Here is a 16,998-nt window from a genome sequence, read left to right as displayed (position 1 = left end):
TGCGGGATGCCGACCCCTGTGCTAGCCTACTTTATTGTCCCCAGCAATTCTGAAAACAAACTGACGCCCTTGCTACCAAGTAACTTTTTTAAAAATGTCTTTGATTGCATGAAAGTTGATGTACAGAAAATTGTTAATTTCTCCTTAATGTCAGGTATTTTTCCTAATTCATTGAAAACTGTTAAGCCTCTTCTGAATTTCTTCTCAATTTCTAATCTGCCCTTCAATGGAAAATTGTTGAAAAGCAGTTATGATCCAGCCGAAACACTTCTTGGAGACAACCTCCTGGGTGGTTTTCAGTCAGGCTTTAGACAACACCACAGCATGGAGACTGCACTGATGAAAGTATTAAATTATATCAGTATTAATACAGATTCAGGAAAAACATCTGTTTTAGTGATGCTCGATCTCAGTGCACATTTTGATACTGTGGACCACCACATCATTTTTTATAATGATTTGACTAATGAACTGGGTGGGACTTTCAGGCACACCCCATAGTTGGTTCCAATCATACCTCGCAGACAGGAATTATGTTGTTTCCATTGGTGAACACAAATCAAGGCAAACCTCCTTGACATGTGGTGTCCACCAAGGCTTGATTCTTGGACCACTGCTTTTCAATCTTTACATGCTTCCACTGGGCCAGGTCATAAACAATAACATCTCCTACCATAGTTAAGCAGAAGACACCCAGACCTACCTAGCTCTATTGCCTAATGAAGCTGGTCCCCTAGAGAGCACCACCTCCCCCCTGCCACGTGGACCTCAAGGGATAAACCATCAATCCTGCTCAATGGTCAACTTTCTTCGCGGGGTCACCCATGAAGACAGTGGGAAGGTTAACCCTCCCCAATTCTAGTAACTTTTAGATCTAGACACCCCGTTTCCCCTGACTTTTTTAAAAGTGTCATACGATTGTTATTTCAATAAATTTGCTCTGCTCAAGTAAATTTTGTGTCTCATAGCACGAAGGTCTTTGGTTCAAATCCTACTTACGGTATCTCTGAGTGGAGTGTATCTTTTCCCCACCAAGAACCTTTGGAGTTTTCGGTGTGTGTGTGTGTGTGTGTGTGTGTGTGTGTGTGTGTGTGTGTGTGTGTGTGTGTGTGTGTGTGTGTGTGTGTGTGTGTGTGTGTGTGTGTGTGTGTGTGTGTGTGTGTGTGTGTGTGTGTTCATCTTTACTGAAAGTCTGAGGCTCCTTTAGAATGATGACATGACATTTTCAAAAGCTGCCTCTTTCTTTAAAGAACTCAACAGTGTGACCTTTTTCTGCAGATCACTAAATACAGACATGTGATGAAGTGTGAAGTGTTTTCTCTGAGATCTGAAAGAAACTTTTTACCACTGGGGATGAGGTTTGGGGTTTCCTGTTAAATAGAAGAAGACTATAAAGGTCTAGAAATTACTCTATACGATGAGCTCAAACATGCTCGCTTTCTAAAGACGGATTAAAACATGTGCTCAAATTAAGATTATTCTTATCATCTTAGGTTATTTATCAAAGATAAAGGACCTGATTCTAACTGAAGAGCTTCAATAGATAAGAATCTGTAGTTTTGGTGTGAATATTAAAAACATATTTGGCTGGTGTACTGTCACAGCCAGAAATCAGTGAAGCATATTCTCTGGTGCTAACTATTTAGTTCAATCAAACATTTGCAACATAGAACAGCGATCACAGTTTATAGTCTTTTTTTATTATTATTTCAAAAATTCAGTTTTTTTTTGTCCACAAATATAGCACCAAGGTACATAATGGTCTGCATGGCTCTTGTCCCAGAAGAAAGGGTTTCCTATGATGATGCAAAAGATAGCCAGATAACAATTTGCTGAAGATAAGGAGACTAAGAACTTGAACTCAATGATTTTTGGTCTTCGCTGAAGCTGAATGGATTCTGCATCCGTTCTGTTCTCAGTATAAATGAGTACTGCACCAAGCAGGTTTTTTGTCTTGTACCCACAGGTACCACAACTCAATGCAAAACAATCAAAGACTGCACACATCCAGGTTAATGGGACGGAGGGTCGTAGAAACAATCAAGACACCAAGCATGTGTGGTGGAAGTCGGGTGGGGCGTACAAAGACAAGTGACTCCTGACCCAAAGTCAAGTGGTCAAGATCTGTCTCTGATCTGCTCTGCTACAAATGCTGTCCATTCACAATTACATCCTGCTCCTTGCCTGATCTGGATCATCTGTCCCACCTTCTCTTCATTATTGGCTCCTCTGTCACTCAGTGCTGAGTCGTCTGGTCTTGATGCTCCAATTTTCTTTTCCTTTTCCACTTCTGCCTGGTCTGCTCTGCTCATATTCTAGTCCACATTCTTCTCGAACAACATCTTGCATCACCAGTTTGTCGTTGAGTCGATAAGGGGTCCCGGATGACATTTGTATCACAAGCTTATTCCTGAGTCAGCAAGGGTCCCAACAACACCTCACATCACGAGCCTGCCTGTAAGTCTGAGATAATCAGATCGAATCCTCACATTACGAACCAGTCCCTCAGTCCAAAGCCACCACATGGTCTCAGAAGTATCATTCTATGGGTCTGCATGAGTGCTTTGAGCACTGAGGAGCAACAGTTCACTGAAACAATCAATGCCAACTTGTACGATAACATACTGAAGTAAATTATAATCCCTTAAGAAACTGCTTCAGGGCAGTATTCCAACATGATAATGACTCCAAACATTCCTCCACGATGACCACTGCCTTGCTAAAGCCACTAAGGTTAAACGTGAAGGACCGGTCCAGCATGTTTCCAGACCTAAACCCATCTGTGGGACATCCTCAAACAGAAGCTGGAGGAGGTCATGGTCTTTAACATCCACTAGCTCAGTGATATTGTCATGGTGGAGTGTCAACCCATGAACTCCTAGTGAACGCCATGCTCAAGAGTATCAGGGCAGTGCTGGAAAATAATGATGGCCACAATCTAGACATTTCCAAAGGTGTACTCACTTTTGTTTCAAATAATTTAGCCAATAATGGCTGACTATTTTACATTGTATTAGAGTGTCACATTATGTTTATGTTTATGTATTTAATTCAATTCAATTTTATTTATATAGCGCCAAATCACAACAAGAGTCATCTCAAGGCACTTCACATAATAAACATTCCAATTCAGGTCAGTTCATTAAGCCAATCAGAAAAAAATGTTTCCTGTATAAGGAACCAAGCAAATTGTATCAAGTCACTGACTAGTGTCAGTGACTTGATACAATCCTCATACTAAGCAAGCATATAGCGACAGCGGAGAGGAAAACTCCCTTTTAACAGGAAGAAACCTCCAGGGGATCCTGGCTCAGTATAAGCAGCCATCCACCATGACTCACTGGGGATCGAGAAGACAGAGCAGACACACACACACACACACACACACACACACACCAAGCAATGTGTCTATGGTTACATTGTGATTGCTTAGTAAATATTCTATTTGGTGAGAGATAAACTTTATTGTATTTATCCTAGTGAATCTATTGTTAAACGGGTAAACTAGCAGTAGCTTATCAAACGTCAAGGAAAGCAGAAAGTTATTATTCGGAGAGGGAGAAAGTTGAAGTGGTTAGCAGCAGTGTGCTAGACGATGGCCCCCTCCACGAGGCCACCACAGCTCAGCAGAACATCACTGTAGCATCTTCTGGGGAGAAAAACACTTAGAGAGAAAATAAAGTTAATAGCTGAAGTAGCAGGAAATAATACAGTTAAAGAGCAGATTGTAGAAGAAAGTAGTAGAGTGTGAAAAGTGGTCAGTGTATCCTCCAGCAGTCTAAGCCTATAGCAGCATAACTACAGAGATAACTCTGGATAACCCAGCCTTTTTAGATGGAGGCATGTTGAAAGCAGGGCAAGGGAGAGCCGTCTTTACCGACTGTACACTCCATCTCCCTCTACTCCCCCACTTGTCCAGATCTAGGCTAACATCAGATTTTAACCATAGGCCCTATCAAATAAAAATTTTTAAGCCTATTCTTAAAAGTAGACAAGGTGTCTGCCTCACAGACTAAAGCTGGGAGCTGGTTCCATAGGAGAGGAGCCTAATAGCTAAAAGATCTGCCTTCCATCCTAATTTTAGATATTCTGGGAACCACCGGTAAACCTGCAGTCTGAGAGCGAAGTGCTCGGTTAGGAACGTATGGAACAATCAGATTACTGATGTATGATGGAGCTTGATTATTAAGAGCTTTATATGTGAGAAGAAGGATCTTAAAATCTATTCTGAATTTAACAGGTAGCCAATGTAGGGAAGCTAAGACAGGATGCTTTTGTCCAACGCAACTTACAAGTTATAATCGGCATGTTGCCCTTGAGGCTAACAACAACAATAACAACAACAAACACTTTCCAGTCAGTCGTAGGTGGCAGTGAGGCAGCATGATGAATCATGGAGAGGAGGGAACAAGGAGTGGACAGTAGAGAGGGGGACGGGTGCAGGGACAGTGCTAGTTTAGAAGATGCTCTCTCTCTCTCTCCGCAAAGCGGCATGAACGAGCAACAGAGGCAACATGATCTTTAAAGGTCAGGTGTTCATCAATCACAACACCCATATTTCAAACTGCCTTTGAAGGAGCCAGAGATAGGAAGTCATTTTGGATTGAGATATTGTGCTGTATGGATGGTTTTGCTGGGATGACAAGTAGTTCAGTTTTAGAGAGGTTGAGTTGGAGATGGTGGGATTTCATCCATTTTGATATGTCAGAGAGACAGTTTGATATTCGTGCAGAGACAGTGTGGTCGTCCAATGGAAATGACAGATAGAGCTGCGTGTCATCTGCATAGCAGTAGTAGGAGAAGTCACGTGATCGAATGATCTCACCTAGTGAGGTGGTGTATATGGCAAAGAGAAGAGATCCTAGTACAGAGACCTGGGGGACTCCTGTGGCAAGATGGTGCACGGTAGAGGATTGTCCAAGCCAAGATACACTGAATGATCGTCCTGTGAGGTATGATTCAAACCAGGCATGTGCTTTCTCTGTGATGCCCATGCTAGAGAGCGTGGACAAAAGGAAACCATGGTTGGCAGTGTCAAATGCTGCTGATAAGTCGAGCAGGATAAGCACTGAGGATTTGGCAGTCGCTCTAGCTTCTTTTAAGGATTCCGTTACTGCTAACAGCAGTTTCAGTGGAGTGGTCCTTTGTGAACCCAGATTGGTAAGGGTCAAGCAGACAGTTTAGTGAGAGGTATTCTGTGATCTGCTTGAAAGCCACCCTTTCAATGATTTTGGACAGAAAAGGGAGGAGAGAGATAGGTCGGTAGTTCTCCACATGATTTGGAGGAAGAGCTGTTTTTTAGCAGCGGTTTAACCTGAGCATGCTTGAGAGAGGTGGGAAATGTACCGGATGCCAGTGAAGGGTTGATCACGTGTGACTGCTGCGGCTACTGTAGGAGCAATAGCTTGGAGCAGCTTAGTCGGAATGGGGTTGAGTGGGCATGTAGAAGGGCAGCTGCACGTGAGAAGCTTGGACACACAGTTCTCAGTGAGAGGGGAAAAAAAGGAAAATGAAGCAGTAGGGCCTGAGATGGTTGGGCTAGAAGGAGTTTGTGGTAGCGAATGTTCAGGAGTGGCCAGTTGAGTAAACTGTTTGCTCATAGCTGCCACTTTGTCAGTGAAGAATGAGGCAAAGGTGTCAGCTGATGATTGTTGGTTGGAGGTGGTGATGGAGGGTTGAGCAGAGTTTTGAACGTTGAAAATGGTTTCTGAGAGTCATTAGAGCTGAGAATTTTGTCAGTGTAGAAAGCTTTCTTTGCATCAGTGATGCTGGCAGAGAATGAGGACAGTAATTCCTGAAATTTCAATTGATCACCAGGATCTTTTGTTTTGTGCAATTTCCATTCCGCAGCTCTAAGATTGGTGTGTAGAGACTGGAGCGTATCATTTAGCCAAGGGTGCGACTGAGAGGATCTAGCAGGTCTAGTGGTTAAAGGGCACAAGTTGTTAAGACAAGAGCAGAGAGTAGAGCAGAGTGACTCGGTGGCATCATTCACTTCATAAGCAGAGAATGCTGGGAGATGGAAGAGTGGAGGCAACAAGAGAGGAGAAGTGGTTGGGTGCCAGATTGCGGAGGTTGCGGCGGAAAGAGACCATTTGGGAGGAAGCAGTGGACCTCCCTTGTAGTCGTGCTGAAATGGATGAAGTAATGATCGGAAAGATGCAGCTGTGTGACAGAGATTGTGTCTATGGCACAGTTTCTGGTGAAAATGAGGTCAAGTGCTTTTCCAGCTTTGTGAGTTGGAGGACTTTGTACTAGTTTTAGCTTAAATGATGACATTAGTGACAGGAAGCCTGATGAGCTGGGATTGTCCAGGTGAATATTCATGTCACCAAGGACCATTGTGGGACAGTCGTGCTCAGGAATGGAGGAGAGCAGGGTGTCAAGTTCATCAAGAAAGTCACCGAGTTGACCTGGTTGGCGATATATGACAACCAAAAAGATTTTTTCAGTACAGTTAACTGGATGGCATGGTATTCAAAGGAGTTGTATTTAATGATGGGTAGCAACTGACTGTATATCCATTTGTTGGAAATTAACATGCCCGTTCCACCACCTCGGCCAGATGCACGAGAAGTGTGGGAGAAAGTGTGGTTACTTGAGAGAGCAGATGGGGTAGCATTGTCACATGGTTTGATCCAGGTCTCAGTGAGAGCCAGTGCATCGAGTGACAGGCGGTTTGCATATGCGGTAATGAAGTCTGTTTACAGCTGATTGGCAGTTCCAAAGTCCCATAGAAGGTGGGTGTCTTCGGGGGGAGTTGGTTTTAGCGAGCGGAGGTTTTGAAGGCTGCAAAAGCGGTTTGCTGTGTGTGACCTTCCTCTGAAGCTATTGATCACAGGTATAGGATAATGGCCCATTTTGCAAGGAGTCGATGGAGCAGCCTCTGGGTCGAGTTTGTTTGCTCTGTGGACATGCGCAGGTAGACACGTACGTCTTTACCCAGGAGTATCTTCACACCAGAGGGGCTGAGACACAAGGGCTGATGCTTCCGCTGACACTTCATTTATGCCACAAAACTTATGCTGTGCTACTAGTTGGAAACAGGTGTTCATGCAACAGCTGATTGCAATGATTGAGACTTAGATCACCTGATGAGTGTTTTCAGGGAGGGGAGAAACAGCTCGTTCACAGTCCCTGATTGCACTTATTGTTTTCAGTTGGCCCAAACCGGAGCTACTAGACAACAGGATTACCCACAGATGACGAGTTTCCTTCTTTTTCCCAATGGAAGATAGTGCAAAGCAAAAGTTTAAGAAGACAAAACCAAGCACTAACAGACGCTCAAGGCCCTTTGGTGCAGATTCAAGTCTGTTTGAAAGTGTTTGCAGTTGCTTTTTAAGCTTTGCTTCAGGTGAGAGGACAGCCCACCTAGATCACCTGATGAGTGTTTTCAGGGAGGGGAGAAACAGCTCGTTCACAGCCCCTGATTGCTCTTATTGTTTTCAGATGGCCCAAACCGGAGCTACTAGACAATATGATTACTCTCATCTTGAGCGTTGTCCCAAGAAAAGATGTGTTTACAAAAATATGAGATGTGTGCATGAGATACACCTCGACATGTCGCTGCATCTGTCAAAAACACCATTTATGTCTCGATTTCTCTTACTCAGAAGTGCAGCTGCATTTATGGTTACGCTGCTGAAGCCTCATGCAGGATGTGACGTGACCGCTGACTTTGGCTCATGCACAGAAGTCAGTGGAATCTGTCACTGAAAGAACCACAAAAGGGAAAAAGTGACAAACCTGGAGATCCCATCTGCATGTGCCTCCCATGTTAGTGGTAAAGGTTGAAGAGCAGGTGCAATGACTCTTAGTTTAACAACAAAGGTCAATGCGTTGATGGATATCACACTTTTTTGTTTGTTTTATCCTCATAAAATCAAAACGTGCCTCAACAGGAATTTACTAGTTTAGACGTGTTTAGAAAGAGAGAAATCAAACAGGATCAATGTGTAAAAAAATGCTTTGAATTTGTATAAAACTAAGAAAAGGGTGAGCTTACAAGGTCACTGTAGCCAAAGGTGAATTGGGTTTAGGTCAGTAATGTTCAATAAGGATGTACAAATCCAGATTCTCTGGGATTTTCATTAAAGAACTAGAGTGACTATTAAAAAACTATTTTATTTTAAGAAGATGAAGAATATGTATAAAGAATTGTTAAATATACAAGAAATGTATTGCTGGAGATAAAAATAGATCAAATACAGTACATACTTTTGGGATGTTTGGGTAAAATTGGAGATAAATCACAATGTAAAAGAACATTTAAATGAAATATCATCTAAAGTGTAATGTCAAAAATGTAATTTTTAACATTTGATCCAGCAGGTCAGTCATGTCAAATATATTGTTACTTTTTTAAACAAGTATATAAAACAGTGCCATGAAAAAGTCATTTTCCCCTACAAATATCTAACTTTTGCATTTTTGGTGCCATTTAAAAGTTTTACATCAGTGAACAAATTTCATTTTCAGAATAAAACAACAAGGAATGCACAAAATACAGATTTCATTAAGTAGTCAAAGCTAGCACTGACAAACGTAACGAACCCATTAAATATGCATTTTCACAGCATTGCAATTTAAACATGCAAAGTAAACAATGTCCCTGATAAAATTTGAGCATAATTCTGTCATGCAATTTTATTGATTACTTTGATTCAGACCTTTTTAAAGTTGGTTTGACCCTTAAAAAGTCTTTATTTTAAACATTTCGACACTAGTATATGATAGTGCAAATACAAAATAACAAATACACATTTGAGATAAAGAAAAAGTAGATTTAATGATATAAAAATACATATAGGATCTAAGTAATCAGGTGCTGGAAGTTGCTTCAGTCGAGCAGCTTCTACTAAACAAGTCGTGCTTCTACTTGTAAGGTAGGCTGAACTTCTATGAAACAACATCCACTTCCTGAATCTGTGACATTTACCGTTTCTGCAGGGGCTGCTTCCTCTGACTGTGACAGGCACTCAGACATCTAATCAGCTCTAAAATATCCTCTTTAAGAGAATCAGCATGCTCAACAATCATCCTAGTCAATACTACTTATTTCCTCTATGCTTATTTTTCTTTTACATATAACAACATTTTGCTGCTGATTCCAAAGAAGCAATATGCCAGTCTTGTCTTTTTTCTGGTAGATCTTAGATGACGTCAACTCAGGTGCACAAGTTAGATGCTTTCACACACATCTGATTGTACCAGTCTGAGAAATCTCACCAGTGGGGTATAAACAATATGAAAGTGCACGCATTACAACATCAATGTTTCCTACAGTTCTAAAAACTAGGGAGGCAACACTTAGTGTGTGTGTGTGTGGGGGGGGGGGCACACTTTGCTCCAGAAGGTGCTTCTCCCAACCCCACAAACCACCTTCTCAGACGAATAAAACTGCTACCGGCGGAACAAAACAAACAAAAAAAGAGATTTTAAGGTGTTATGAGAGCTGAATAAGGTGTAATATTTGTTTCTACTGTCACATGAAAACAATTTCTCAGGCTTGTCCTATACAGCGTTGTCAAAATGTGTCAGGAAATATGAAAATGTATATAAAATAAATAAAGCAACTAGGAAAATTGTTTTCAAAAGCAATAAAATGCTGGACTGCCTTGAATGAGAGGTATAATTCATATGATTCCTTTGAGATATTGCTATATTGTATCACAACAGAACAAACAAGGGTCAAATATTGACCACAGTTCATTTTGAAAACGCACAGTAGGCGTGGTTTTCTGATGTATGACTAACATGCAACGGACAATACAAGGAAGGTTCACTTGGTGGTGGGCATCTTGTCAGAAAATTCACAGCACTGATGGGAGCGCTCTCAGCTTTTCACCTCAGGGCTCGAGATTGAGCTTGACGACGGATTCGTGGCTGTCGCCGCTTTCCTCAACGGGCCTCCGACACAAAGAGTCCTTGTCTGCGAGCAAACATTCAAACAAATTCAACTTGAAAAGACAAATGTAACTGCTGTTGTAATTTATTTTTGCCTTTTCTAAATATTTTTGTAAAAACTTGATAAATGAATGAATAAGTTCAAAGAGAAAAGTGCTGAATTTTAAACTGTAGAGCTTTGTTAATACGAGCTAGATCACAAATCCCCTCTTCGCCCTCCATTGGGTTTTAAACATTGTAAATTTGGGAGATTTAACTTCTGACAATGTCAGTTTTACTGATTTCTGTCCTGTTCATGATATAAACATTACTGTGTAAAAGTGCTTAAAGGTGTGGAGTGATAGGGATGAATGCCTTTTAAGTTATATTCAAGCGGGGGAAAACACTGGTGCACCATTTCCAGGAAATAGGAGTGAGCCACATCACACTTGAGCTCTAGACGGCAGGATCTGGAGACTTATTTCTTGATATCTTACCTCTGATTGGATATGTGACTTTACTACTGACTTGTAACGTGGATGTTTCATCTCCACAAATAACACAAGTTTGATGGAGTTCTGCCGTGTGGTGGAGTTGCTAATTCTAACGGTTATCTTCTCCTAGCCTTGACGTTCTCTGCTGTTTTCTGGATGCTAAAACAACAACAACCTTCCCCGTCGTGAGTTAAGATGGGTGAGTCAATGAACGTTCCATGACAGTGTGACGTAGATCTGTCAGACTTTTCAAGTCCTAGAGTTTCAACATCTATTTTCTATCAGACGCTAATGCAGGAGATAGGTGTAGGAGACTATTTTCATGTTCAGCCTGCATGATAAACAGAGTGACCGATTATAATCAGAAATAGCCATTCAAGTTGGACAGCTAAGACTTGACCTGAAGACTTTGTTCATCTGCATCAACTCTAGAATCATGTCCAAAACCAGGATTTGGGGGAAATGCATGTGAGTTAGCGCGCTTTAATGGTGAACATACTACAATTTAAAAGCTTTAAATATATGAGTTTCTATTATGATTCAAGAAAGCTCATTTGAAGCAAAGTATCTTCGCAAACAAGAAGAGAAGTTGTTATTAATTTATTATTATTAATATTGGAGATTTAGAAAAACCTTGTCATACTTTTTTATTTCCTCATTGGGAAAAGGGTAGTTTAAAATTAAGCTAAATCATCTGAGATATTTTAAGTAAAAAGAAACTACATTAGCCAGATTGATGAGCTCATCTAACTAAACCTAGTAGCCAAAGTTAATTCTAACATCTTACTTGAAATGCAAAACCACAGAAAAGGTAAAAAATACATGAATTTAACAAAATGTCATCGCAAACCCCATGATTTGTACTTCCCAACATACTTTGCTTGGTTTTTCGCTTGCAAAGGGTGATGTGCATCTTGCAGGTTATCGCAGTCCAAACAAGCAGTCCAGCAATTCCCAGAAGAAGAATGACCACACCTGCAGGTGAAATGAGACGAATCAGCTTTTAATCTGAGGGTGCAAACTCAGATTAGGTTAAAAGGCTTTTACCTGTTTGGTTTCTAGTGTTGGACTGAGAGGTGGTAGGCACGTTGTCTTGTTGTGAGGAAGTTGGGGTGGTGATAGAGTCAGTCCTTAGTGTATGATCCCCCTCGTGTGGACGACGGGTCGTTATGACGGCGAAAATGTGCGGTGTGTGTGGTGTGGAGGGTTTCACTGTTGGTGGATTGATCTTTGACTCATTACAGATTACATCAGAGGTAGCACTTCCAGACTGTTTTACTCCTGCTGGACAGCTAGAATTTTGAAAAAGTTAAATTAAACATGAGCTTATTATAGCTTAAACAGAAGTGGTTTAAACTGAGTTTCTATTTCTGAAACAAACACCCTACTGTGTCCATTCTTTACAAGGTGAGTTGACAGTTTTGCTGAAAGATCCTTCTTTGCATTTTGAACAAACTAGTTGGGGAACACAAAAATTATTTTAAATAAAACAAAGACAACAGATTTTGATGATGAAAACAGTCAGACGCATTACCTCCATCCTGGAGTCCAAACCCTGGGTCACATCGGCACAAGACAGAATCTTCTGTCAAAGGAACAAAACCATCTCGACACTTGCATTTTCTGTTTGTCAGTAAGGTGCATTCCCTATCGGTGGAACTCCCTGACTCTGAAAAAAACATGAATACAATCTTATTTTAAAGTTTAAACAAAAAAGAGATCCACTTTAAATGTGAAGTGCTTTTCACATGAAATTCCTCTTTATGGTTTTCACTTTGTCTAATTATTCAGTTCCTCTTTTTTATTTATAAGAATACTGGAAAGGCCCAAATAGTTTATGATGTTAGAACCAGTCTCATCACCAGTATTTGTTGAGGAGAAAAGCTTAAGGGAAAATAATTCTACAGTGAGAAAACAGAATCAGAAAGAGCATAGCCGGATCTCAGCTTCAGAACTAAGACATGACTGAAATGCTCTTTTTAGTTTTCGTTTAGCAGCATTTCACAGAGTTTTCCTTAGAAAAGTTGGAACTCTTACTTTCGTTACACTCCACACATCCAAGGCAACTTCCAGTATCATTTTCTATTGGCTGAAAATATCCATCAGGGCAGGGTTCACATGTAGATTTACGAAAAGCTATTCTGTGACCTTTGGAAATTAGATCAGGAACAGATAAAAACCACATGTCTTAATTATACTGACATACTTGAAACAAAAGAAAAAGAGCAAAAACAAATTAAAAGGATATGTTTAACACAAGAAAGTTTTTTTTTTTTTTTACCTTTTTCGCACATCAAACCATTTAAATCTAGGATGAGTTCACCAAATGTTAGAATTAAAACAAACAGATTCAATTGAAGCATGTTTGGTCGCCCGTTACCAGCCGTGCCTGGGTGTTCTGAGTGAGCAACCAACTGAGAGTGAGACAGAAACTCCCGAAAGGGGAGTGGGTTTTCTAAAACCACATCATTTACGTCAGTCATTCGCTTCTTTGAAATCTTTTTTTTTGCAGCAAAATGATTCTATCAATATCTTTAAAATTAGTTAAGTGTGCAGTTTTTTTTAATACATAGTTTTTTGTTTTTTTTTTGTATTTTGCAAAATCTGTTGATATTTGAAAAGTTTTCTGACTAGGGACTGATCATTTATACCAAAAATCTGTGGTTTAGGTTTTGTAGGGTTTCAGGTAAAATAAGCAAAACTTGCAGAGTTCAGCTGTTGTATCAGACAAAAATTGTATTACTATAGTCCTCAAATTGTTAGGAATCAAATGTGACAATTCCAGCAGAAATAAACTATCTTGGTTAGACTTAGGTGCTCAAACTGTATCTACGTTTTTCAGCCTTTCTCGAAAGCCGTGAACCACTTTAGGAGGGTATTCATCCAGATTTTAAAAGAAAAAAATCTGAAAAGCTGGCCAGCATTGATGAATGTAATAATTTGAGCAGATGGGGATTTAAAATGATGCCCCAATAATTAAAAAGACTAGAAATGACTGAAGCAGCAACTAATTAGCAAAAAGCTGCAAAACAGGACAAAAAACCTGTTACCAGAAAATAATTAGCCTGCAATTTATTCTCAGCTTGTTTTCTGTTAAAACCAATGACTGTTTATAAAATGGACAAACCCTCCGTGCCGTCACCCGTAGTTTCTGAAGAGCTAAAGTGGAGTCCAATGGGTGGTTCCCACCACCGCCATCTTTGCTGTGTCACTCGTCACGCCCATCGACATAAACATACTGGACATCTCCTTTCCATAGGCTCCAATATCACGTTTTTGAGGCCAAATGGGAGGTGGCCACCACCGCCATTTTGACCGTGTCACAGGTTCCATCAAGCCCAGACAATTCCACAAAAGGAAAGAGAGGAGGAGCTGAGGGTGGGGCTGTAAGGCTGGGATCACCCGGTCGAACTAGCTACAAGCTAACCTGAAGCTAACCCTGGCTAACCCAAAGCTAACACGGAGGTGGGAGCTAAGCTAACGGAGGTAGCAACCTAGCTACAACCGGAGTTAACTGTGCACAACACCAGAGCTTCTGAGTCAGAGATACGCCGGGCTGACCGCTGGGTAAAACCGGGTGGAACACAGAGGTCTACGAGACCTCCACAAGCCGGCAGCTGCACAGCAGACAAGCGCCACTGCGATCTGAGATGCGCAGAGCTGCCGCTGGGGAGAACCGGGTGGAAAGGTTTCCATCCCAGAGCTCCACAAGCTGGCAGCCCGCGCATCAAACAGAAGCCGCGATCAGACAGAGATGCGCCGGGCTGCGGGGAGGGGAGAACGGGTGGAAAACATCGGTCTCCCGAGAGCTCCACAAGCCGATAGTCGGAACCCAGCTCCACCAACGTGTTATATTTCAACCCATTTTCTAAAATGCAGCATTATGTTAAATGCACTGGGTTTTACCCTATTACATTTAAATTTCATGGTTAAACAGTACATGTTAAAATCTAAGCTCATCTAGTGCAAGAGCGGCAGTGACCTAAAATACATAAATATAATTTTACTTACCGAAAAAAATGAAGTGGAGACTCCTTGGACACTCTATTAGTGCAATTAATGCCACAGCAAGTCATTTTGTCCAACAATTGCACAAAAAATATCCAAAAAAGAATACACAAACACAGAGACTCAAAATGCCGGAACAGTTTCCAGGCCAGACTGAGGGTCTACTGAGGCTTTTCCACGGAGCTAGCTCTGTGGTCACGTGGGTCTGATGTCCAGATGTTTCGCTGGAATGTAAATTTGTAATCCTTGCAATCTTTAGGTTGTACCCTTACCTGAAGAAGAAGGAATCTCTGAATAAAATACATGAGCTCTGCACCATTTATTGTGTCTTAAACAGTCTAACAAATATGGTCACATAAACCTTTACATGACTTGATGGATGAACATATAAAAAATAATTTATAACAAGCTGAGTTGCTAGTTTATTTTTATTTTTTTACTTATTCATGCTGCTTTCCGCCATCCTAACGTATTTATGAGTCAGTTGTCATGTTAATGTATTTTCAACAACAAAATTCAAGAAAATGTCTTAAAAAACATGTTTTCCTATGCAGTGTACTATAACAACTTTTACATAAATTGTTTTCCGGTCCCTTTGTCAGCACCAGACATAATAAATGTTAGTTTTAGGAAACAAGATGTTGTCTTTTATTTTGGAGTAGAGTCTTTTGCCGTGTTTACCCATTTTCCGCATCTTCTGCTCTTTTAGGGAAAAAAAGTACGCTGTGGTTTTGCTGTCGGAAACTCTGCAGCTTTCTGTTGTTTTGCCAGTAAGAACATGAAACAATGCGTTTGCATATGGAGTGCACATGGAAACACCACACACAAGCGATTGAGAAGCAAGACAGGTGCATGTTTAGACAGCGGATGCTCATGAAACGACTCCTCCGGAGAGCTGACTGACTGCTTTTAGCCTTTGAAAACATTTTCAAAAACAGCAACAGAAATTCTTAAATTATGCAAAGATTCAAAGTTTAAATAATTTTCAAATATCATCGTGAAGGAGTTACATTTTTTTTGCAAGGGGTTATGAGGTAACTCATTCACTCACTGGTTTGATGAGTCACTGTTGTTGTTTTTTTTTTTGTTTTTTTTTTTGTTTTGTTTTTTTACCACAAAGAAAAAATTATCAGTGCCAACTCATTCATTGTTTTTACTGAAAACTCACATCAGACGACAATCTTTTGTCTGTGGCAAAATGATTCTTACAGTTTGACAAAAACAGCTTGTTGTGCACGTTGAGGTTAGGAGGTTTGGACCCAAAATGCAAGAACCCTAGCCCAGTGAACTAGACCAAATTCTTGCTTTGCAAAGTTTGATATATATTCACATATGTAGTCTGGCTTGCCAGGCTACAAGAACGCAGATCTACACAGGAAGGACCGGTAGCAAAAATAAGAATCCTTTATTTTTGGAGGAGTGACACACACACACACACACACACACACACACACACACACACACAGATATAATACAGGGGTTCTTAATGACACTTTTTCTTTGTAATGTTTGATTTTAAGCTGTTTTCCAAAAACATTTTAAAATTTATTGCAATTTTGCCAGAATTCTAACGGATCCCACTTCAAAACCTCTGTGTCCAGTGGTGGATCGAGAACATTTCACGGTGGGGGTGCAGGATTGAGTGTATAAGTGGTAAATGCAGGGTGGCAATGCTTGATCTCCTTTAGTAAATGAAGATCCCCCTTATGTAAATGGATGTAAATGATCAATCTACCAGAAAATCAATAAAACTTATGTATTATCTCATGATTTCTTCTAAGAAAACTAAGACAATTTTAGGTGTAAATGATAAAAACAACGTTCCATAAAATAAACACAGAAATAGATAAAAACAGAAAACAAATGCAGAAAACTATTACTGAACAGAACTGACCATCTTGGCTAGCCAGGGGAGGTTATGTTAATTTAACATCCAGGAGAGAGCAGAGCCCATCTCAGCTAGAAATTAACATTAGCATTACTTTCAGCATTATTATTAGCAACTCCACAACGTGGCGGGCTTGTGTTATTTGTGGAGATAAAACAGCAACGTTACAAAGCAAATAGAGTCAGTGGTAGATTTATGTTGCTGTTAGCCAATCAGAGGTGAGATGTCCGAATATCAGGAAATTAGAATACAAATCCTACCGTCTGGAGCTCACATCGGCTGTGGCTCACCTCTAGCCCCTGAAACAAGAGCATGAGAGCTTTCTTTCCTAAATCGACACACAATGCATTCATTTATACTAAAGAGCACTGCAACTGTGTTTAAAAAACAAGTGAACGTGGTCTTTAAAGTGACAGAACCCTGAATCGGCTCATTCTGGAAGGTACTGAAAATGTCAAGAGTAAAACTGCTGAAATCGCTTCATGTGAGAGGGATTTTATGCTTTATAACTTTTTAAACATGTTTTTTTAAATCGACCATAGAACTATTATCACTTAAGAAGAAAAAAGTCATAATAAAAAGGGTCGCCATCGGAGGCCAATAACAGCACCTTTCCACTTTGTCTGTGTCTGATTCCTGTACCTATAAACTAATTTAGACAGATTGCAACCATAAAATATTTTTTACTAAAGTTCAGACTTAAACCACAAACTATCTTTGCAG

The 16,998-nt window shown here is 40.4% G+C and overlaps 1 protein-coding gene across 1 annotated transcript; it reads right to left on the bottom strand.

Moving 5' to 3' along the window:
* Positions 1–8,107: 8,107 nt before the first annotated feature.
* On the bottom strand, positions 8,108–13,873 carry si:ch73-361p23.3 (tumor necrosis factor receptor superfamily member 4). Its single transcript, XM_015958944.3, has 7 exons — positions 12,661–13,873; positions 12,417–12,527; positions 11,914–12,048; positions 11,768–11,834; positions 11,427–11,671; positions 11,256–11,354; positions 8,108–9,931 (listed from the first exon to the last, which is right to left on the bottom strand). The coding sequence occupies exons 1-7, from the start codon at positions 12,860–12,862 to the stop codon at positions 9,849–9,851; spliced, it is 942 nt and encodes a 313-aa protein (XP_015814430.3). The 5' UTR covers positions 12,863–13,873; the 3' UTR covers positions 8,108–9,848.
* Between the last annotated feature and the right edge of the window lie 3,125 nt (positions 13,874–16,998).

Source organism: Nothobranchius furzeri, chromosome 3 (assembly GCF_043380555.1).
Source record: "Nothobranchius furzeri strain GRZ-AD chromosome 3, NfurGRZ-RIMD1, whole genome shotgun sequence".
In the NCBI taxonomy this organism is placed as follows: Eukaryota; Metazoa; Chordata; class Actinopteri; order Cyprinodontiformes; family Nothobranchiidae; genus Nothobranchius; species Nothobranchius furzeri.
Note: the sequence above shows the minus strand (reverse complement) of the source record. Positions and strands in the feature narration are given on the sequence as shown.

Coding starts and splice junctions, on each gene's coding strand:
- si:ch73-361p23.3 (XM_015958944.3), bottom strand. CDS start 12,862: ATGACTGACGTAAATGATGTGGTTTTAGAAAACCCACTCCCCTTTCGG. Junction 12,049..12,416: donor ATGTGTGGAGTGTAACGAAA/GTAAGAGTTCCA, acceptor TGTTTTTTTCAG/AGTCAGGGAGTTCCACCGAT. Junction 11,835..11,913: donor GTTTGGACTCCAGGATGGAG/GTAATGCGTCTG, acceptor TTCCCCAACTAG/TTTGTTCAAAATGCAAAGAA.